General features: G+C 37.1%; 1 protein-coding gene across 3 annotated transcripts in view; it reads left to right on the top strand.

Annotated features, from left to right (window-relative positions):
* Srfbp1 (serum response factor binding protein 1) overlaps positions 1-22,850 on the top strand; it is a 33,036-nt gene extending 10,186 nt beyond the window's left edge. For all 3 annotated transcript variants that reach the window (XM_042674651.1, XM_042674652.1, XM_042674653.1), the window contains 5 exons: positions 13,570-13,641; positions 18,731-18,812; positions 19,460-20,156; positions 22,201-22,238; positions 22,574-22,850. In XM_042674651.1, coding sequence (XP_042530585.1) covers positions 13,570-13,641; positions 18,731-18,812; positions 19,460-20,156; positions 22,201-22,238; positions 22,574-22,758 — 1,074 coding nt within the window. In that variant the 3' untranslated portion in view covers positions 22,759-22,850. The remainder of the gene's footprint in view (positions 1-13,569; positions 13,642-18,730; positions 18,813-19,459; positions 20,157-22,200; positions 22,239-22,573) is intronic.
* The last annotated feature ends 537 nt before the right edge of the window (positions 22,851-23,387 follow it).

The following is a 23,387-nucleotide window of genomic DNA, read 5'->3' as shown; positions in this document are numbered from 1 at the left end:
TAGTTAAAAAGCCATTTGTAATTTTGGAGGAAGGTATTTTTCATGTATATGGGAGTATAAAGAAATAGTGCCAAAACTGTAGACTTAAAAGTCTTAATTAAATTTGGAGGAAAACCTCTGCTTACTCATTTCTTGAAGTGAAAAAAAAATTTTGGCTCATAAACCACTACCCATGACATACTGTCCTGTACTCGTTCCCTATGATAATAGGGTATTTTGTTGCCAGATGACATCTTCTTGAAGAAAACCCATGATATTTTTGGAAATGTGAGTTGATTTTTCTAGCCACGATTAAAAATGGTTTGATCTTTATAATACTATAAAATCATAGGTTCTAATTTTATAGGCTATAATGTGTAAATTCCAAGCCTTTGATACATTTTCAAAAAGTGTTTATACTTTGAATTTTTATATTAATGTGAATACTGACTTGCAAAGAATCCCCTTTCCTTTGGGAGTTAAAATACCTTATCACCACACTAGGATCCCTAAGTTTACTTAGCTGGAGACAAAATTAAAGTAATACACTGTATTACTCAAAATGTGGAAGAAACCCCTTTGAGAATGATAACGGCAATGACTATGTTTTACTGAGCATTGACTATGTTCCTGGTACAAGTCCCGCTTTGTAGTGCAGCCTGGCCTCCCGTATGCTGGGACTGTAGCATGGCATCATCGTACCCTGCTACAGTTTGGGGTGTTTTGTTGTTGTTGCTTGTAGTGTTATATCAGGAACCCGAGACTTGAAATTTCTTCATTTTTACAGTCACCTTAGCGAGTGCCCTGTGACTGTGCAGCTCTAAGGCAGAAGTTTCCTTGTTTCCTTGTTTAATAGCCCTCTGTACTCTGGTAACATGAAAGGATAACCAATAAGTCTTAAGGGTCTTTTAAGAGATTAGTGTATGCTGCTTTTCTCACTCACTCAACAACTTTTTTTTTAAGTATATTTTTGTGAAAATACTGTACAGAGGGGTTACAATTACATGGGCAAGATAATGAGCACATTTCTTATCAAGCATTGTAGCCTCCTGCTTTGTTTCCCCTTCCCATCCCTTCGTATCCTCCCCCCCCCCCCCGTCCCCCCCCACCAAAGTTGTAAAGTTTGTTTTTCCACATAACGACTTGTACATCTCATTGTTGCAATGAGTCCTCCTGTATCCCTGTTTTAACAATTTGTTTTTTCCCTTCCCCTCCACATATACCAACATCATATACAGTGAAAGCAGGGGTTGTACCATGGGGGAGGGACATACAAGGCAACAAAGACATAATCTAAAAAATATGTTAGAAACGATCGCATGAAAGATCTCTCTCTCTTTTTTTTTTTTTTTTTTGGTCAGTCATGGGGCTTGAGCTCTAGGCCTGGGAGCTGTCCCTGAACAATTCAGCTCAAGGCTCATGCTCTGCCACCTGAGCCATTGCGTCACTTCTAGTTTTCTAGTGCTTTTTTTTTTTATTGTGATTAAGTGATTACATATTTTCCCTAATTTCACAGTATTGTGGAATAATGATGCTCATTTAAAGTCACAAGCTCATTCTAACTTTCCTGGAGCAAATTGTCTATAACATATAACGGTGTACACATATACACCATACATGTGATCAACAGGATGGGGATATTTAGTAGTGGTTCGACCAGATGAGTGGAAGTTCTTTGTTTCTTAAGTCCCGTTAATTTTGTCGTATCACCTAACATTTTGGATTTAACATCCACTTATCAGGGAGACCATGTACTGTTTGTCTCTTTGCTCTTGGCTTACCTCGCTCAACATGATTTCTTCTAGCTCCATCCATTTCCCTGCAAATGCCATTATTTTGTCATTTCTAATGGTTGCATGATATTCCATTGTGTATAGATACCACAATTTTTGGATCCATTCATCTGTGATGGGGCATCTGGGTTGTTTCCATAGCCTAGCTATTGTCAACAGTGCTGCAATAAACTTGGAGGTGCATGTATCCTTGTATATTGGTTCCTGTTGTTCAGGGTAGATGCCTAGAAGTGGTATGACTGGGTCATAAGAGAGGTCAATCTTTAGCTTTCTGAGGACCCTCCAGACTGCTTTCCAAAGTGGTTGTATAAGTGTACATTCCCACCAGCAGTGTAATAGGGTTCCTCTTTCTCCACATCCCCTCCAGCATTTTGTCGTTGGCTGATTTGGCTCACTCAACAACTTTTGAAAACATCATCATAGTGAGATCCCATTTTGCTTCCTAGCATTTGGTATCTACAACTTCACCAGTATTTTCAATAGATCATATACCTGAACTGTTAACAGTATTGCATGTGTAATGTGCAACATGTGTTACTCAATGACATGTAATACATTAGGGTCATGGGTTCATTGTAGATGATACTGCTAGAACACTTCATATAGTTGATGATGTGCTAAAGATACTCTTCTTCTAAAGAGCAGTAGATGTGGCAAATAGGAATGTTGCCCATCCTTGTAGCTTCCTACTTAATTGTGAAAACAAATGTGAGCATGCGGGCCTTTGCTGGCCTGAGTAATGAGAGCGCTGTTACTATAATTCTGGAATTGCTTCTCAGGACAGGCCTACTTCAAAGACTACTCAGTGTGTAAACAAGATTGAGAAGTAAGAAGTATCATATGATATTGGAGTTTTTTTACCATCCTTGTTTCTTTTTATTTATTTTGATTTGATTTTTTTTTTAACTTTGTAATGTAGGAGATTTGAACTTTTAACCTTGGTAGGACATTTCCTAATAACTGAATGTATCCAAAGAACTTTTCAACAATTAAAAAGTTTGAGGCAGCCAGTACTACTGTTGGAATAATGTGGTGCTTGAGAAAAGAGGTAAATATTACAACAGAGTTCCTTGGAAACACAATTGGGGTGACAAAGGACCATAGAGAAAAGCAGCTGAGTGATTAGATCTCAAGAGATGAGAGTCTTTTTTTTTTTTTTTTAATTTGGTATCTCCTCAATAGAAACAAATTATTTTCAAATAATGTACATTCTTGAACTTGAACACATATTACATGATAAAAGCCATGGATTCTTTTCTTGTTTTGTTTTTTGTCAGTTGTGGGGCTTGAACTCTGGGCTTGGGCGCTGTCCCTGGGCTCTTCAGCCCTAGGTGAGCATTCTACCACTTGAGCCACAGCACCATTTCCAGTTTTCTATTCTCACAGACTTTCCTGCCCGGGCTGGCTTTGAACCATGATCCTCAGATCTCAGCCTCCTGAGTAGCTAGGCTTACAGGCTGTTTTCTTACAAAGGAGAAATGTCAAATGATCTAATTTTTCTTAAATACAAAAAAATGTATTCCTTCTCTCCATGTTATCAAATTATGAAGCAGAAATAATTCCAATGGTAATGATTGCTCTAATTAATAAATAATTACAATTTCCAGTGTGTAGTTTTTCTTTTTCCTTCCTTTTCCTCTATCAAGGTAACCAAAGTCTACATGGTATACCAGTCTTATGCATGGGTAAGCTCTGGAGAAATTACTGGTTTATGTTGAAAGTCATAAAAGTAGAACTGTTCAAGTCAATGCATTCTGATTTAAAACTTTTATGTATATAGATGGATAAGTTACATTCCTGCTGTCAGTGTACTATTGTGTTGCAGACTACCATCTGAGCCTTTCTGTGGTACCCACTGTACTGATTTTATAATTAAGGAGCTACGAAAGGGATCAATTAATTTAATTCATGCCTGATTTTATGAAGACTTCACAAAGATTTCACTAACTTAGAACTTGAAACCTCAATATGAGCTGCTTGGAAATGGTTATTTTAAATATTTAGAATGCACCATAACCAAAACACACAGGTCTGTAAGTCATGGTGGGTCTGGCAGAGTTGCTTAGTACTCTCTCTAGGTCTTTCTTAATATTAGCATCCTTTCAAGATGTAATGTTGTCTTCTTAGCGCATGCTTACTGCATTCATTGCAGTCCAAGGCAGGTAATCAGCATGTACTTCCTCAGTAAGCTCCTGTCATAGTTGGAATGTGGAATAAATACAAAAGTAGGAATAGAGAAGTGACTAAAATAGTAGGTGAGAAGGAAAACAGTGGAGGTGAAATATGACTGACTGCCTTGCAGATCCATCTTAATCCTCATTTGTTGATCAGATTTTTTTTTTTTTTTTTTGGCCAATCCTGGTGCTTGAACTCAGGGCGTGGCCTGGGCACTGTCTCTGAGCTTTTTGCTCATGGCTAGCACTTCTGGCTTTTTCTGTTTATATGGTAATGAGGAATTGAACCTCTGGTTCATGCAAGCACTCTACAACCAGGCCACATTCCCAGCCCGAGACTTTTTTTTTAAGTACTGGTATGCTTGTCATGTAATTCTTAAGATTACTCTAAAAAAATCTTACAGTATCAAACAAGGGAGCCGGTTTATACAATTTCTTTTTTTTTTTTGGCCATTTTCTTTTTTTTTTTTTTTTTTTTTTTTTATTTTATTTGTGAACGTACCATACAGAGGGGTTACAATTACATGGGCAGGATAATGCGTACATTTCTTACCAAGCACTGCAGCCTTCCTCCTTTGTTTACAATTTCTTAAAGCGAAGTCAATAAGGCTGGGAATGTGGCTTAGTGGCAGTGTGCTTGCGTAGCATGCATGAAGCCCTGAGTTCGATTCCTCAGTACTACATACAGAAAAACTCAGAAGTTATCACTGTGGCTCAAGTGGTAGGGACAGTGCCCCGGCCTTGAGTTCAAGCCACAGGACTGGCCAAAAAAAAAACCAAAAAACAGTTTTATAAGACCTAGACAATGCCACAAATAATAATCAGGGAAATTTCTTGGAAAATATGACAATTTATTCATATTAATTTTACTGTATGACCAAGTTGATAGGGTTTAATCAAGTTCCAATAAAGAATGTCAAGAATTGGTCACCAGCTGTTACTTGACTAAAATGGAGACTGATTCCAAAGGGTTAATCACTGTGCCTGAAGCCACAGTATTACAGAAAGCCAAAGCTAGGATTCAGTCCAAATCTATTTTCTAACCCGTTTTCTCAGCATTCCTCTAGCCTAAATCTATCGTAAGGAAAAAATAGGAATTATAAAGATATTCGTGTGCTCTCTGCATTATAATTTTAGTGGCCACATAATTCCAAAAGGAAATAATAAAGTAATGTGTCATTAGCTTTTAGAATATAAGGTTTGGTTATAATTTGGCGTAATTTGAAAAGCTATGCCCTCTTAAAGATAAAGCTTACCTGATTAAAGGACTTTGTGCATGTGTCTAATATTTTAAAATAATGTCATTTAAAAATAATATCTGAAAGCTAAATATGAAAAGTAATTCCTTGCTGGGCAGCAGTGGCTCATGCCTGTAATCCTAGCTACTTAGGAGACTGAGATCTGAGGATCAAAGGTTCAAAGCCACCCTGGGCAGGAAAGTTCATGAAACTCTTATTTCCAATTAGCAGCCAAAAAGCTGGAAGTAGAGATGTCACCAATTCCCTTTGGTTTCAGAAGAGTTAGCAGCAGAAACTGTATTTCAAATAAGTCAGCCTTTCCTAATCGTTTTGCTATATTTTAAACAAATGTGAGTAGAACATGGTACTCAACTATTATTAAGTAGTGTAGATTTTACAAATCATACGTGCTCTTGAATAGATTGCTGGAAATTTAAAGGTACTCAGGAAAATATTTTGAAAGCATTAGCATTTAAGTAACACATAGGTTGAGTTCCCCTAGATTTTGATTTCCCCCGGAGTTTTTTCGCTTAAAGACCACTTCCTGGTAATCACTTCAGCTATTCCCCTACATCTTCTCCATGAAAAAAAAAGAAAGGCCCTGTTCCTACATCTTAGCCTGGAAGTGTCCCTATTTTTTTTTAACAGTCTAGTTGATTCACTAAGGAGGGAAAATGGGCTTGCATAATCATTTACTAAACTTGAGGTTTTATTCATTTCCATTTTTTCCTACTCTTTAGAATTTGGTAAGGAAAAATAAATTTGCAGATGTTATAATGAAATCTTTTAGTAAGAAAAGTATAGTAAGTTCATTTTCATGCTGTAATTTGACATTTTATTTGATAGACTGCATAATAACAGATAATATGTATGCTCCTTTCACTCTATTTGTTTTCATATTTAATGTACTTTCCTTCCAGGAGACAAAACAAAAGTGGTTTTAAGTATTTTCTTTACTCTTAGCAGTTTGCCACTTATGAGTGTTACATGCTTTTAAAACACTAATGCTCGGATTCCACATCAAAACCATAAACTGCTCTCTCCAGAGCCAGCCTCTTTGTTAGAAAGGAATTTCCAGAATGAGAAGAATCTGTCTGGTCTGCTGTAACTTATTCCTTAGAACTCCAGTGTTCCTTGCAAGATATTCACTCTGACATAATTCTTGGCTCTCATTTCTCTACCTACCTTTTTTTAAATGACCGTAGAAAGGGATTCTTTTGTGTTTCAGGAACAGTTTATGTTTTTATTTGGCATAAAATGTGTGACCATGTTTAATCTCTTAGGTTAAGCAAGCTGTTCATTTTGTTTTATTTTCTGAAAAGCGTTTCTTTTTGTAAGAGATAGTATATAATACAAAAGCAGATTTAGATCTTCATTTGACTAGATTATTTGCTATGTTTATGTTTAATTTCTATGTTAGAAAAGTAAAGATCTTTGGACTGTTGAATTTATAGAAGTATTTCTTGAGCTTTGCTCCCCAAAATAGTATTAATTTTCACAAATTGATGAAAATAGATTGTAGTTGTAAAAGCTCTTCATCTCAGTTTTTAGAGTATGAAGACTTAACTTCTGACATGAAATTCAACTTGGAAGTAAAATGAGACAGCACTCTTGTAGACATTTAGTAAGTAATTGGCTAAGTGTCTACAATGGCTGCCAGCAAAAAACCTGACAGCAGTAAAATTTCCTAGTAGTAAACTTACTTTATTTTATCACTCTCCTTTTCAAGACCTAAATTAGTTTCCTTCTGCTTGCCAAGACTGATTGTTAATTCTTCCTTGTCAGTACAGGCTTTTCTCACCCTCCCATCCTCTTTTCCATTGTATCCCCACAGATGCTTTGTGCACTTTCCTCTCTCTAGTTGAGGAGGTTCTGTTTCATCCTGTTGCATGTTGAAGTAGTTAATGCAGTGGGGTCTCAGCTGAGCTGCGCGTGTCAGTGTGTGCGCGTAATGCGCCTGGCCAGGGTCACTTGTTTAATCATTCTCCCGTCTCTCCCAACCTCACCTGGCCCCTCAGTTTCCTAGTTTTCACATCTATACATACATTGAATCTTATGATGCCATTCCCCCATTCTCCCACTTTTCATTTCTCTGCTCCCCCTTCCTTCGACCCCTCAGGTTCCAGCTTTCTGGTGTTCATTTTGTTAGACTGTTAATTAGTCTAATTATGCCACTGGAATACTCCCCTGTAAATGCCATACTTTAATACTTTGATGTGTATATACATAGGTAACGAATATGTTTTCATATGTGTGGTGTGTACATATCTTTATAAACACAAACACTCATATATATGACTTTTACATATGAGAGAAAACATGTATTCTTTATCTCTCTGAACCTGACTTCACTTAACATAGGTTTTTCCTGGTCCGTCCATTATATAACACAATATCATTCTTCCAATGGGTGATTGAAATTCCATTGTGTGTTGTACACATGCACAGATACATATTATGTTTCCTTGAGCCATTCATCCATTGAACAGTATCTGGGTGGTTTCCATAACTTTTCTGTGGTGAATAGTGCAGGAGTGAACACGGTTGTGCAAATGCCTTTACTATTTGTAATCCTTGAGACAAATGCCCATAGTGTGGTATTGCTGGATCATAAGATAGATAACTAGCAAGGTAACATTTACCACTAATTCACAGGTAGTCTCACAAAACCAAAGTGAATCATTGCCACACACTCACCAACTTCTAAAACTAAAGCAGTTATAGATAACCGTGAATTCATCCTAGACAAATAGATCATGATCAATAGTAGTTTTGTGCAATTGAAGAACGTTCCTCTGATGCATTAGCAATCTTTTTATTGTTCCCACCATTAAGACCTGCACTAAAAAGAGAGTATCATCTTTTTTTCCGTGTACAGTACTAAAGGGAAATGTTTTTACCAATCTGTTAATATATTTTATCCATTGTGTTATTATGTCAGGTTACTTTCATGTTATTTCAAAACTTCATTTTGGTTGTGTGGTCACAGTGTCTAATATTAAGCTCTTAGGAATATGTTTTAAATATTAATATAATTGAACACATCTAAAATAGATTTGGAGAGGTCATACAGGGGCTTAATGCTTCACTGCCAGGCTTACTTGCTTGGCTTGCTTGATTGACTGGTGCTCTGCTGAAACTGGGTTTTTAGACTCCAGGCCCAGAGTCCATGCCTGGTCCTTGCCTTCTATGTCAGAATCATGGTGAAAGGCAGAGAAAGACTTATTAAATGATGTAGTACTTCAGTACGTCTTTAGCCATATTTTGAGGTACAGACACTGGTTTCAAGCTAAATGGGGGGAACTAAGGACAGAGGACGAGAAAGGATCTCAGCAGGATTACAGGCATAAGCCAGTTGTGCCCAAAATAGATTAGATGTTTAAAGGAGATTTATATCAAAGAATCCTTTTAAATGGCCAAAGTGATGATAAATCTCTAAAGTTGTTTTATGATTTTTTTTATTTATTTTTTTGGCCAGTCCTAGTGCTGTCCTTGAGCTTGTTTGTGCCCAAGGATAGTGCTCTACCACTTGAGCCACAGCATCACTTCTGGCTTTTTCTCAATAGTTTATTGGAGATAAGGGTCTCATGGACTTTCCTGCCATTGTTGGTTTTGAACTGCAGTCCTCAGATCTCAGCCTCCTGAGTAGCTAGGATTATAGGTATGAGCCAGTGACACCTGGCTTGCTTTGTGAATTTTTTAGATATGTGTATATGTGTTTACTTGCACACACGCATGTACATTCTTGTGTGTGAGTACTTAGGATTGAACTCAGGGCCTGGGTGCTATCCCTCAGCTTTTTAAATCAAAGCTGGCACTCTCCCAATTGAGCCAGAGCTCCCCCCTTCCAGATTTTGGTGTGTCAAGGACTTTTCCTCCCTGGGCTGGTTTTGAACCTAGAATTTAAGAGCTTAGCTTCCTGATTACAGGCATGGGCCATCGGTGCCCAGTTACATTTCTTTTTCTTACCTCCATCAAGCTGTTAGCTCAGTTTTCATTCATGTTTAAAATTTTTAATTTCAAATGTCAGCTTATTGAATTTAGATGAGGAGATGACTTAAGATGTAGAAAGCTATTATTACAGTAGCAGAAACTAAAATTCCTGAAGTTATTAACAGGTTGCACTGGTCATGTTTTATACCATTATTAATTCAGTCTGTTTCTTCTTTTTAAACTGGAAATACTCCTGTAGACTCGTATACTGTAGTATTAAATTCAATAAAATTGATGTTCTTAGCACAGAATAAATTTTTTTGAGAATTTTAATTTCTGCAATCTCCTACTTCATTTAAGTGTTATATCAAGATGGCCATTACTTGCAGTCCTGAAATGTCATTCAGAAGTTAGACCAGAGCCACTGTGACAGGGCAGTCCAGATCAGAGGTTGCCTGTCACGCAGGCCATCAACACTGCCTAGGTACATTGCGCCTTTAAGACCATAAGATGAAGGAGTTATTATTTCTAAGAATTAAGAAGTAAAAGTTTTACTTGGTAGTACTTAACCTTGTCCTTAGCTAGTAAACTTCACACACTTGTATGTCATCTCAGAGCTGTTCTTTTGACTGGAACAATTTGTTTGAGCTCAGCAAGAATAGTTTGTCTATAATTTGTGTGTCATACATTCTGTGCTCCTTTATATAGAAATTTAAGTTAATATGGTTCTTGCCTTTGGGAAGCCGTACTCCAGTGAGACAGAGAGACAAGAACAGAGAGCTTCAGTGTAGTGTATTTAAAAATCCTGGCTCCTACCTGAGAGGAAAGGTGCATACTTCAACATGGATGAGAATGGAGATTAACTGTGTTTCTAACTTAGAGGATTAAGAGAGACAGTTGAATGAGAGAGAACTGTTAAATGTCCTGTGGACAGGGCAGTGTTCTCATTGGGTCTGCTTTGTGGTGTACCCTGTACTGAGACCTGAGCAGTACAGTGAGACAAGTTATACTGTAGAACACGTATAAATATCTTCTTCACGGTCGCTTCTTTCCACAACGGGGAACTAAAATTCTTCGGTTGGATCTTGCTAGTGAGTAACAATTGTCAATGTAGAGAACCTGAATAATACCAGTTTAGGAAGGAACTGGAGTAATTTCTAAGCTGTGCATGGCATTACATGTCCAGCACTCTGAAAGCTAATGCAAGAGGGTTAGGAATTTGAGGGCAACCTAGACCACATAGTGAAACCCTGTGGAAGAGAGGGAAGGAAGGAAGGAGGGAGGGGAGGAAACTCATCATTGACAACTGGATATGGCAGTAAACAAAATGTGAATATTCTAGTCCTACCTCTGCTGTGGTGCCTTAGATGGTCTCATGTAGTAATAAGTTTCTTTTATAAAAATGAATGGGTCAACAATCCCCATGACTATTCAGTGAGTGACTAGTAGTATCCTTAGGACTCAACAAAAGCTGTTGTAGATACAATTAGAGCTTATTCTGCAAGTATACAGACTAGAGTCAGCCACAGGACTCATACATAGGTCCTGGCCCAAGACTTGGCAAGAGCCTGTCCTATAGAGAGATCTTCTCAGGCTTGTGCAGAGGGAGCAACCCAGGCTTCTCCACAGTGGGTGAAACTGCAGCTGAAGTGGCAGCTGAAATCATTCTCGGCTCTATTGTTTGTCAGTGGATTAGTAAACTCAAGTATGTACACTTTAAAGAATATTATTGTTTCTTTTATCATTAAAATAGATTGGGGAGTCCTAATACTTGAAAACTTAAATAAGAGAAACAAATTAGTAATACTACAAGCCTCTGAGTGCCATTAATCTGAGTGAGTTCTCTTTTAACTGAACTGGGACTTTGTGAGTTTTATCCTCAAAGCATGACATCGTTCACCACTCCCCAGCACTCTTATCCACTCATTTCTAATGAAGGGGTTGGTTTGTTGTTGGGTTAGCCTGAAGTCCTGGGCCAGGCATTCTTTTAAAATGGAAAATGACTTCAGATTTTTAAAATTCAGTTCTCATAATATCCTCTACACTTTGAATTACTAATCTGATAGACTAGTGAATTTTGCTGTAATGACTGCCTTTCATAATCAGTTTGGGGAGTCATTTATGTATTCTTAAAATGAGAGTAAATTAATTAAATTCCTAGCAAGTTATATCCCAGCATTGAAATTTGAATACAATTCCAGAATACAAACAGTTGTTTTAAGATGTTTTCCTTCAAATATATACTAAATATTCTCAGTCAAAAGATAGATAAATCTAGGTTTAAGGAAACAATTTGCAAGTCCCAGCAATGTAGCATGAACTTTTCAAGTAGACTCCAGAGCAGACTTTGGAGGATTCAGAAAGGCTATGGGTTAAATTTCCTCTTACTTTTTGAGAAGAAAACTAACATTTACTATAGTATTTGTCCATTTGTAAGAACACACAAACCATGCCTTGTTCTGAGAGGCAGTCTCTTTGATTACTTTTCAGTCTAAAGCAAAGGGAGGAAGAATGATTTCATAATATTTGCATTATATTTGTAGTGTTTATTCTTCAAGGTCTACTTAAAATAGCACTGACAAAAATTTCGTGTATAAAACAGGATTCCTATCCATACTTGTTTGCTAAGCTTGACTCTTTTACATTATCTATGAAGCATCTCAATAGATGGCATCCCTTTAAATACACACATAGGTGTGTTTAAAGCAAAGTACTTGGCCCAAAGTATTCAAGTATGTGTTCTATGACAAGGACCATTAAGTCAGTCAGGGGCATATATGTTTTATTAAGTTTGAAAGTGAATATTTAATTGTTGGCATTATCTATGGTATATACAAATATGCTATGACTACTTTATAATGTGAAGATAGGTAGGAGATAGAAAATATATTCTGTTGTTTTGAATTTTTAGTGGCTTAAAACCACACAGATGTGTAGAGTTGATGTTTTGGAGCTTAGAAGTGTTCAGGCTACTCAAGACTGAACACCTGTGGGCTCCAGGCAGTCTGTCTGCCGCCTCCAGCACCCGCCCAGGCCTACCTTCCTTCTCGACTCTGCTTCCTTCCACTGTCCTCTGACAAGGAACCTGGGGACTTGGGCCACCTGCATTATCCAGGATCCAGGTCTCATTTCAAGGCCCTTATTTACATCTACCAAATAACACACTCACAGTGTGGAAATGGAGAGGTGGACATCTTTGGGAAGGTATTCAGTCCAGCCCAGGGCTGCTTATGCGCTAAGAGTAGAGGTTGTTATTAACATAGGTCATGTGTGTGAAATACCAACCCTGCTACAAATGGTTTTCCCTTCCTCAGTCTAAACATTTGCATTTTAATTTAATATTTGCCGTGCATCTGGAGCCCGGACTTTTTTTTAAGAGACTGTTTTATTTTTGTGTGTAGATAGTGGTACTAGGGCTAGAGATCACTTAGCTTGATTTCACACTGCGACCCTCAGATCTCACCCTCTTGACTAGCTAGGATTACAAGCAGAAGCCACCAACCTCCTGGCAAGAGATTGTGTTAAATTACAAAAATCTGACAGATGTGTACAATGAGAAAGGATCAAACTGGGATAATTAACATTTCCTTAAATATTTCTCATTTCTGTGCTGGGAATCTTTAAATTTGTGTAGTTATTTTGAAATATGCAATAAATTACTATAAGCTGTAATTTCTCTAGTGTGCTATATAGGACATTAGAACTAACGCCTACCTATATTTGATATTTAAGTGTCCAGCCTCACTTTATCCCCTTGCCTCTGTGACCTTTTATAAGCCTCTAGGAACCACTATTTTTCTCTGTTTAAGAGAGCAGCTATCTTAACTTTTCACGCTTGTGAGAACGTAACTATTTATATTGCCATGACTAGCTAATACCTTTGGACCTGTCTTCCAATTATTTTATGTTGCCACAAATGTCACGATCTTAATTTTTGTTGTTGCATAAACGCCCTTTATACATACCCTATTTTCCTTGTGCATGACTGTGATGGACAGCGAGGTGGAGTTCTGCAGTTCACATGCCCATACCAGTATCTCTGCAGTGTAATGATTTCATTTCTTTTGGATGCATCTAACATAGTAGGATTACTGAATCTTTGTTTAAAATTTAGATTGTACATCATTACAATAACAATAATAAAATTTAGATTGTAAGCAGGGTACTGGTGGCTCTTTCCTATAATCTTAGCTCCTTAGGAAGCTGAGACTTTGAGGATTGTAGTTCAGAGACAACATAGGCAGGAAAGTCTGTTAAATTTCATCTCCAAAGAACCAGCCAAAGCCAGGCTACAGGTGTAACAACTCCGGTGGAGGAGCTAGACCGGCCAAACATGCAAATGGAGCAAATTAGATTGAAAATAGTGTGTTTTTTAAAGCAAGATACAGAAGGAATTTAATTCATAATAGTGGCTGTTTAACTTGAACTTCTATACTTTTTTGTCTTTCACAGGAACTGAAACCTGATGAAGTGACTAAATCTGCTCTTGGTGATGACATCAACTTTGAAAAGATCTGCAAAAAGGTATATCCCTTGTAGAGACTTAAGTGCCAGTGTGGAACGTACTGTCTCGCCCTCTTTCCTGGCCTTCAGCCCTAGCCTCCTTCCATTCCTCCTACCCACTTAGACCACCACCAGCACCAGATTCTAACACGCAAATACCTATAAAATAGTGATAAGTATGACAGAACATTAATTAAATCATGTGACTACTAGAAACTTGTTTTTTCTTATTTCTAGCTCTACCCCCCCCCCCCATTCATTTGCCTCTGTCATATTACCATCTCCCTGTGGCTTTACATTATTAAAAGAGTAGACGTTTTTAAAAATTGATTGTTCTTACTGAAATAAGGATACAGGTTGACCCATTGTAAGAATGAGATGTATAGACACTATGTTGGAAACAAGCTTTACAACTTCGGGGTGGCAGGGGAGGGAAGAGTTGGGGAGGTGGGGAGGGAAGGGATGGTAGGGAAAAAACAAAGGAGGAGGTATCAGTGCTCAATTGGAAATAGACTCATTACCTTACTCATGTAATTGTAACCCCTCTGTACAGTATTTTTACAATAGAAAAACATATATAACAAAAAAAAATTGATTTTCTTGACTAGAGGAAGGAGGGTTCATCCTGCCTTCATTTGCTTAGAATTCATTGCAATTATATGGCGTTAAGCGCTGTTTTCCTTTTTTTTCATTATTGGATTTTGTTTAAATATGATTATGCTTCATAAACAAAGACTATATGCTGACTTGGACATGCACATTCTATGTTGTAGGCCCAATTATCTTAACAGATTGATCCATGGCTGATTATAGGGCCCAAAGAGGAAAGTAAATGACTTCGTCCCCTAAAAGCTGTCCTGATGGCTTAGGGAAAACTGTATTGATGAAGTCTTCTGTCCTTTCAATCAGAGAAGAAACACAGTTGCTAAAAATGTCCTTACCACAGAGCTATTACTTTGTCCGGTTGATTGAGAATAGCTGGAATGACTAATATTTCTATTAACATGTAAATGGGTGGTTTTAGCATTGATGCTTATTTACATTGCCCAAAGTAATGTATGTATCAGATTAAATTTGTGAGAAGCCTTCTTTGATTTTAACACAAAATGGCATTTATACTGGCTTTTTCTTCAGTAGTCTTTAAAATTTCATCTTACATGAGAATTGAGCAAACAGAACATAAAACAGTATGGAAAATAGTATCTATTTTATTACCTCCAAAAATATCGATGTGTAGTTTGCCATAATTCTTCCTATCCAGCCAAAGGAGCTGTTTCCCATTGTCTTGCTTAATGGATTGGATAAACACAAATGTTAATTTGTTGATTTACATCCTCAGATAAAGCTTAGAATTAATAAACCAAACTAACTATAACAAGTATTACTCCTAGCATTCTTCCTCTACCAGTTCATTTAGAGGCAGTTCATTTTAGGCAACATTCCAAAGAATTAATATTACACACAGGAGACCTTTATTATTTTTAGTCTGTTTACATTCAGAGGTACATTTGCAAAATTCTTTTCAAAATTGAACACCAAATGCTTTGTGTTCACAATAAATACCAGTATGCCAAAACAAAATTTTCCTGTTAAAAAATGAGATGTTTTCTACTTTTTTATTTAATTTGTTTGAAATGGAAGAAACTAAAGGTGTGTGAAAACCACAGTTTCCTGAGAATTTTCCATGGCAAACATTGTGTCAGTTTTAAATAAGGAAAACTGTGGTTTCCTTCATACCTCCTAATATTTTTCATGCAGGTGTAAAAACTGTTCATAGAGACTACTTAGTAGACTTTTAAGCTTTAAGATAGATTTATTTAAATTTCAGATATATCAACATATTTGTTGCTTTTATATCTATAACATTTTCAATCTATCAAATGAAGCTTAGCATTTGAGATCAATGGGGTTAGTAATTTGTACATTTATCTTAGCCTTTTTCATGAAACGCCACCTTGGAAGCCTCCAAAGATGGTGTTTATGTCCTTGGGTATAAAGAGATAATAAGGCTCAGTATATAGAAAGAGGGAAGACGTAGTAAAGGAAGGGTGTGCCCAGGGGTTAGAGGCTCATGGCAGAGACCGCCTCACCCATTCTTGTGGGTTCCTAAATTTAACCCACAAGTTCCTGCACTTAGCCCAATGCTGGTGAGCAAGACAGCATAGCGGACATATGGACGTCTGAGAGCCACCGAACCCTAACCACCACCAAAAGAAGGCGTCTCGGCCCACTTGCTTCATGGCATTTTTACATTTATATAGTTTTGAAGTAGGCTTTACAAATTTTAGTGAAAAAAAAACATTTAGAGGTAAGACTCAATGTTAGAAAAGTTCTTCTATAACAAGCAGACCTGTTAGGAATATTATACTAAATTCAGAAATCTGATTTGGGGTTATAGCTTTTTCCTAAGTAAATAATCTTAAAGACAGTCTAGATATCTAATCAGTTGGATAGCAAAAAAATTTGACCTAATCACAAAATTAGAGCAAAATTAAAGAAAGGTTGAAAATTACTTTCCTAAGAATAGACTTAGAACTTAAAATGTTAAGTTCGCTTTCTTAAGAATAAAATTAAAGCTAGGTGCTGTGGCTCACAACTTACAGTCTTAGTGACCTAGGCGACTGAGATCTGAAGATCACAGTTTATTTGTTTTGACTGGTTTGGGACTGAGGATCAAACCCAGGACATGGCACTTGCTGGGCAGGCTCTTTGCCACATCCAGCCCTGAAGATCACAAGTTTGAAGCTAGCCTGGGCTGACATGATCAGATTTCCAGTTTGTAGAAGTTAGAAGCTGTAAAATCATTTTGTGTGTGTGTGTGTGTGTGTGTGTGTGTGTGTGTGTGTGTGTGTACTGCTATATTGCCTTTGTACTGTAATGGGTGTGTGTATATATATGTATATATACATATACGTATGTTTATGCATATGTATACACACCATTTTATATTCACATGAACCTGCAAGACAATGTGTGTGTGTGTATGTGTGTCAGTAGTGGGGCTTGAACTCCAGAACTCACATTTCTTCCTTCACTCTTTTGCTCAAGGTTGACACTCTATCACTTGAAATACCTCCTCTTCCAACAACATATTTGTTAAATAGATTTCCACTGCTGGAAATATGGCACAGTTATAGAGTGCTAATGGGCAAATCCCTGGGTTTGATTCACTGAAAAGATGATTAAAAAAAAAAAAGGATATCATCAAAATGAATGAGAATATGGAAGCCATATATCTTTAATCCATTTTTCTTAAACAGAATTATATTGCTACCTAAAAAATAATATTTTAGCCACCATTAGAGACATGACGAGTGCCATGATTGAAATTGGACTTCATATTTACAGTTATTCAGAGACACAAAATGTATTCCCTGATGAAGAATGATTATAGGAAGTCAGGTCCAACCTCTTCCTTTTCCTGAAAAAAACCACATTTTTATCCTGTATTAGCAGTTAGCTAAGAATCTTTTTTAAAATGTCATATTCTCCTTAAAAGTAGCTATCTTTTCAACAAAGTACTTATTCATAGAATGGTCTATTTTATTTTTCTGTGTATTAACTGTTGTTTTTCTTTTAAAAAATCACAAATTGCATAGTTACTAGCCTAAAGCTGTGATAGTCATAATTTCACATAATTGCTCAATTTTATGTGTGATTTTGTGTATAAAAAAAACTTCTATGCTCTCTTTGAACTCGATGCACAGTTCCAATTTGACGGCAACATGATGCATGCTGTGGGATTCTGCAGTAAATGATGTCCCGCAGAGATTGCAACTCTGTACAGAGAGACATATAATAAACAAGATCAATAAGTTTATAATAATATTTATAATAAAATAATACATTTCGATTAATGTGTAGTTGTAGAATTGTGGAGCTTATTGTAGAGCCTTTTTTAAAAATAGCACCTATAGAAATGAGATTGCCAAATCAAAGATAGTTCTGGGATAGAGAAGTTATTTGCTGAATAAATTCAGTGATAAAGTGATTACAGAGTATAGTATTTATCCAGAGTTAACAGTAGGCATTCAGGTATTACCGCAGTTCTAAAACTACTTGTAACTGACTACAGCAAAAGTATGAAGATACTTGCACTGACATACATTAAATTATGTGAAGTAGATAAAATCAACAGTGGTAGCTTTGTGTTGTTTGTGATGACATTTGAGGCCTGAAGACAGTGAGATGATCAGTCATTTGTGTATTTGAGAGAAAAACATTCCAGATTAAAAAGAGCTTGCACCAGAATAACCTAAACATCTGAAAACAAGGAGGCTTAGAGAAATGAAAATAAAATGATTTGACATCACTGCCCTGCTCTAGGGAAAAGTGACTAAAATAGAGTAAAATGTGAAGGAGACTGATCATGTATGAGTTTACAGTGTTGGTCCAGGTAGAGGAGTTGGTGACTTAATCAAAGGTAGAAAGAGTAGAAATGACTGATTCTATATGGCTTACACGTAGAGCCATGTGATATGCTGGGGAATGTATTGTGAAATATGAGGGAAAGGGAAATAGAAGACTCCTTAGAATGTTAGGCCTGAGTAATCAGAACTGAAAGTCAGAACAGCACAGAAAAACAGAAAAGAACAGAGAAGAAAAACAGTAGGAGAAGCATATTGGAGGGGAAACTCAAAAGAGTTCTGACTAGATGTGTCAACTGTATGTCAGTTATGTGGCTGCATACCATTCTGGGCTCATGTGAGAGCTGGAAGTAGAAATTTAGAAGTTGTAGCTACATCATGTACTTAGAGTAGTCTACATCTACTATTAGAGTAATCTAAATTTTCATTGGATTAAATGTTGCATCATAAACTATTCTCATCCAATCATCCTCAAGTCTTTGGTGTTGTTTCAAACAATACACAATACAGCCAAGATAGAAGACATTCATAATATGAGCATACAGCATTACATTGTTCTTACACCTCAATTAGCTGGGACTTCAAATATTGTAGTAATCACAACTTGTCTGTATCAGACAGTTTAGTTCTATACGTTATTAGATTCCTTCATATTGACTTAGCCTTTTTAGATCCTTTAAACGTTTCTAAACGGAACTGAGTTATTTTTAGTTATTTTAGTTATTTTTTTTTTAATTTTGCAGCCCGATTCTACTGCAACTGAAAGAGCAATTGCCAGACTAGCAGTGCACCCACTTCTTAAGAAAAAAATAGATGTACTGAAAGGTATGGATTAACTGAATTAAAAGGTACAAATTAAAGTCAGTCTGCTCAGTGCATTTTTCAACACTTGAAGATGCTTGCTATTACAAACATAAATCCTTCAGTATTTATACATGAGGACAAAAACTATAGAAAATATGCTTTATGAAAAAGCTAACTAAATCTGAGACTTCTTACATTTTAATGTGTTTATATAACATGATCAGGTTATAGTTCTAAATATTGACATATTGCTTTAACCTTCTTTTCTCACATCATTTTTATATAATAAAATATATAGGACTAGTTTTGTCACAGAGTGTTTTATTTTTATGTCTAAAAACACCATAATTCTACCTTATTACCATAGAAATCCAAGGTGCAAATTTATTTGTGTTAGTGACTTCTGCTCTTCATAACTCAGACATGTAAAAAAGGACAATTTTCTTTTTCTTTGACAGTTTAACAAGACTGTATCTGAGCACATCTGATAAATGTATTTTTCAAGAAGTTAAATTATTTCTTTGTGAATTCAGACCCATTTTACATATTTAGTATAAATTCCACTTGTTCTCTTACATGTTTCAAATCATGTAAGAAGTTTGGTACTGTAACAGTACTGTTACATTGGTGTTAATGCTGAAACAAGTCCTGCACTATTTTTCCAACAGCTGCTGTCCAGTCCTTTAAAGATGCAAGACAGAATGCTACTGAAGTTCAGCCACCAGAGACCACTTCAGAAGAAAATTATTCTCAGAGCACTTTGTGTTCAAATGATAAACAGCAGCATGAGAGGACCGTTACAGGTGAGCAGAAGGACAAGGAAGCCAAAGTATCAACAAAGAAACCCACCAGTGACTCAAAAGGAAAAGTGGCCAAGGTACAACCTGGACCAAAAGCAGTGGACATTTCAGCTTCCCCATCAAAGCCTTCAGGAAAAGGGTCTCTTTGTCCCCCTGGATGCCAGAAGACACCTGCTGAGCCCAGACTGAAATCAGCAAGTGAGAGTTCAAAGAAGGAAGTATCTGAGCACTCACTCAGTGGCAGCAGTGAGTCTGAGGAGGAGGAAAAGGAGTACTTTGATGATAGCACAGAAGAAAGGTTCTACAAGCAGTCCTCCATGTCTGAGGAGAGTGACAGTGGTGATGACTTCTTCATTGGGAAAGCCAGACTGACAAGAAAGAAGCAAAGTGGCCCACACTCTGCAGCTAAGGAGCAAAGACCTCCCCCAAAAATGGAGGAACCCACCGAGGATGAGCGTGCAGCCCCTTGGGGTAGAGGAGGTAACCCAAGTAAGCCAGCAACAGAAGCCAGGAAGTTAGAGTCTGTGTTTTTCCACTCATTATCTGGATCTAAAAGCTCCAGAAGGTAAGGATGCTTTTGTATTCCCTTTTTAGAAGAGGAAATACCAGTATATTCCCAACAATAAGGGAAGAAATGCCACCCACAAGTCATTGTAGTTTGTACAACCCAAACTAGACTTGTCCCTCTCTAACTTTAAGTGGAAAGGCATACGAAGTGTGTGACCTGTGTGACTGCCCCAGCTGCAACCTGAAATGAGACTCTATAATAGCCAAGTGACATGCAGCACTGACTTGTTTTAACCTTGAATTATCAGACCTTCAAAACTACCTTTTTTTTTTTTTTTGCCAGTCCTGGGGCTTGAGCTTAGGGCCTGGGTACTGCTTCTTTTGCTCAAGGCTAGCACTCTACCACTCAAGCCACAGTGCCACTTCTGGCTTTTTCTGTGTGTGGTACTGAGGAATTGAACCCAGGACTTCATGCTTGCTAGGCAAGCACTCTACCACTAGGCCACATTCCCAGCCCACAAAACTACTCGTTTTTGATGAAAAATTTGAAACTGTTTCATGTCTCTGCTTAAACAGAACTTGGTGAAAAGGATGTGGTGGGGAGTTTTGATGACTCAGGAGCACTGCTGTAGACATCAGTCATTTGTTCTGTGTCGTTTTTATGCATTATGTGAGGCTGCTGGCCTCACATTGAGTTTTCCCATTGCTCGTCCTTGTACAAATCATAAAGTTCTTATCTGTTAGAAGATAGCATATTTTAGAGTGAGTCATGTTTAGCAGATTTCTTTAGTAGCTGCTATTTTTCTTTAGTAAATTATTTTACTGTAAGTCAGAGATACTCCTTAATGGAATAGAATAATGTTCTAAACACTTAGACAAGAGTATTAAATTGGTAAAGTATTTTATTTTTATTTTTTTAATTTATGCTGGCCCTAGGACTTGCACTCAGGGACTACTGGGCAGTGTCCCCGATGGTCTGTTGCTCAAGGCTAGTGCTCTACCACTTGAACCACAGCTCTTATTTCCAGCTTTGAAGATTAAGTTACATGGACTTTCCTGCCCTGGCTGGCTTCCAACTTCAATCCTCATATCTCAAACTTCTGAGTAGCTAGGATTATACGCCTGAGCAACCAGCACCTGGCTATATCTTCAGAGCCTGAAATTAATTAAAGTAACTTAGACTCCTGTCTCAAAAGACAGGGGTTTTTCCTTCATTTAAAATATGTCGCCATTCCTTTCCACAAAATGTGGAAATCTTAAATGTGAGATGTTTGAAATCCTTTAGATAGGCCCAAGAACAGAGAAAAGAAAACTAAATAGTTTGTGTTTGGGTTTTTGTTTTGTTGTTGTTGCTTACAGATACTGGGGTTTGAACTCAGGGCCTGGCTAGTAGACAAGAAGCTGATTTTAATCATGATCCTTTTGCCTGTGAGTTGCTGGGCTAAGTATGAGCTACTATGCCCAGCTTGTTTGGGAGATGGGAGTCTTACTGTCATTTTGTTCAGGCTGGCCTCAAACTGTAGAGTTCCTAGTCTTTGCCTCCTGCCTGACTGGTATTCTGTCGTCTCTAATCCTTAGGCTGCCACCTTCAACTCACTTGGCAGGTAATTTTTAACTTACAAACCGAAGTCTTTGTAAGAATAGATTCACAACTCCTTTATATGTCTGAAGTAATATTGGAATCAAACATTGGATATAGCTAAAATCCACGTTTATGACATGTTGGTTGAATGTGAGACTCTGATAGGCCTGTGGTAAGAGTTATCCTGTTATATCATCTGCTTAAGAACAAAGGATTTATTTACCTTTTAAGGTCATATTCATGTTTTTTTCCAGGCACTGGCTGCTCATGCTTATAAGTCTATCCACTCAGAAAGCTGAGATCTGAGTGTCAAGATTTGAAGCCAGCTGGGGCAGGAAAGTTTGTGTGTCTGTCTCTCTCATCAATTAGCCACCAAAAAGGCCTAAGTGAAGCTGTAGCTTAAGTTACAGAGAGCCAGCCTTGAATGAAAAAGCTTAGGGACAGCACTCAGGTCCTGAGTTAAAACCCCAGTACCAGCACAAAGATAATAACAATAACAATGGCATTTTTTTTCTTTTAGGGATTACAAAGAACAAGCTCCAAAGAGCAAAATCTCAGGTATGTGTCCATAGCTACGAGTCTCCACACGCAGTAGCAATGCTCTGCCACATGGAAGGATGGAAATCACAATTGCAAATCCATTTCAGCAGGACTTAAGTTCCTTCCTCTTTATATCATGGTTAATAAGGCAGCATAAGGTGTATTAGAATCATGGGAAGTATGGATACCAAAATTACCCACTCTGTGTAAAATTTCCATTCCGAGACATGCCCTGTTAGAATCACTTTTTAAGTTATGTATTACTGTCTTATTCAAGTAAGATGCAGTCCATTTCTTTCTTTTCTTGTTTATATATGTTTAGTTTTTTTATTATCTTTGCTTTCTCTTCCAAGATTTCTCAGAAAACAAAGCTCAGGTGAAGAGTCGGTTTAATAAACATGCCCTGAGAGGACCTGAGACCACCAGGCCTCATTCACAGCTCCCGCTTCACCCATCCTGGGAAGCCAGCAGGAGACGGAAGGAGCAGCAGGCTAACATCACCGTGTTTCAGGGGAAGAAAATCACATTTGATGATTGATGGCTTTCTATCTAAACCTTACTTTCCTTTTTTTTCTTACTGTTCTATTATAATATAAACATTAATTGGAATAAATGTCTGGGAAGGTTTTATAGAAGGTTTTTGTCTTTTTTTTAAGTGAATTCAGGTTATATTTACAAAATCACAAGTACTTACCTACAGATTCCTTTGCAGTGGTGCTCCTAGCTATGAATTTGAAGGTGATAGCGATCAGCTTTTCTCATTTGTTGTTTATGAAGTATATATTGAGAGTGTTAGCTTTGTTTTTCACCTTAAAGATAAAGGTCAAAATAACTTTTTTTTTAAATGGAAAAATGAGAAGTCAATTACTAAAAATAAATCACTTTTGTTAGCAGTTATTCCTAGTTAGCAAAATAAAAATAATAACCTCTATTGAGGGTATACAGATACTGAACTTTATAAGTACAACATGTTTTATGCTTTAATTACGTGTGAGCATGTACTTTTTCATTGTACTTAGTATTCTGGAACAAATTTAGGTTTCATGATTACATATTCTTTAACTTGTTTAAATATAGAAGTACAACCAAAAATCAGAAACTAAAAATGTACATTGTCTATTTACTTGGCCATATATACTCTCTTCTAGTGTCTTATTATGTAGTTGA

The sequence above is a fragment of the Dipodomys spectabilis genome, unplaced genomic scaffold, assembly GCF_019054845.1.
Source record: "Dipodomys spectabilis isolate Male_0828 unplaced genomic scaffold, ASM1905484v1 ptg000019l, whole genome shotgun sequence".
Classification (NCBI taxonomy): Eukaryota; Metazoa; Chordata; class Mammalia; order Rodentia; family Heteromyidae; genus Dipodomys; species Dipodomys spectabilis.
The sequence above is the reverse complement of the archived record's forward strand: the minus strand, read 5'-3'. Positions and strand labels throughout refer to the sequence as shown.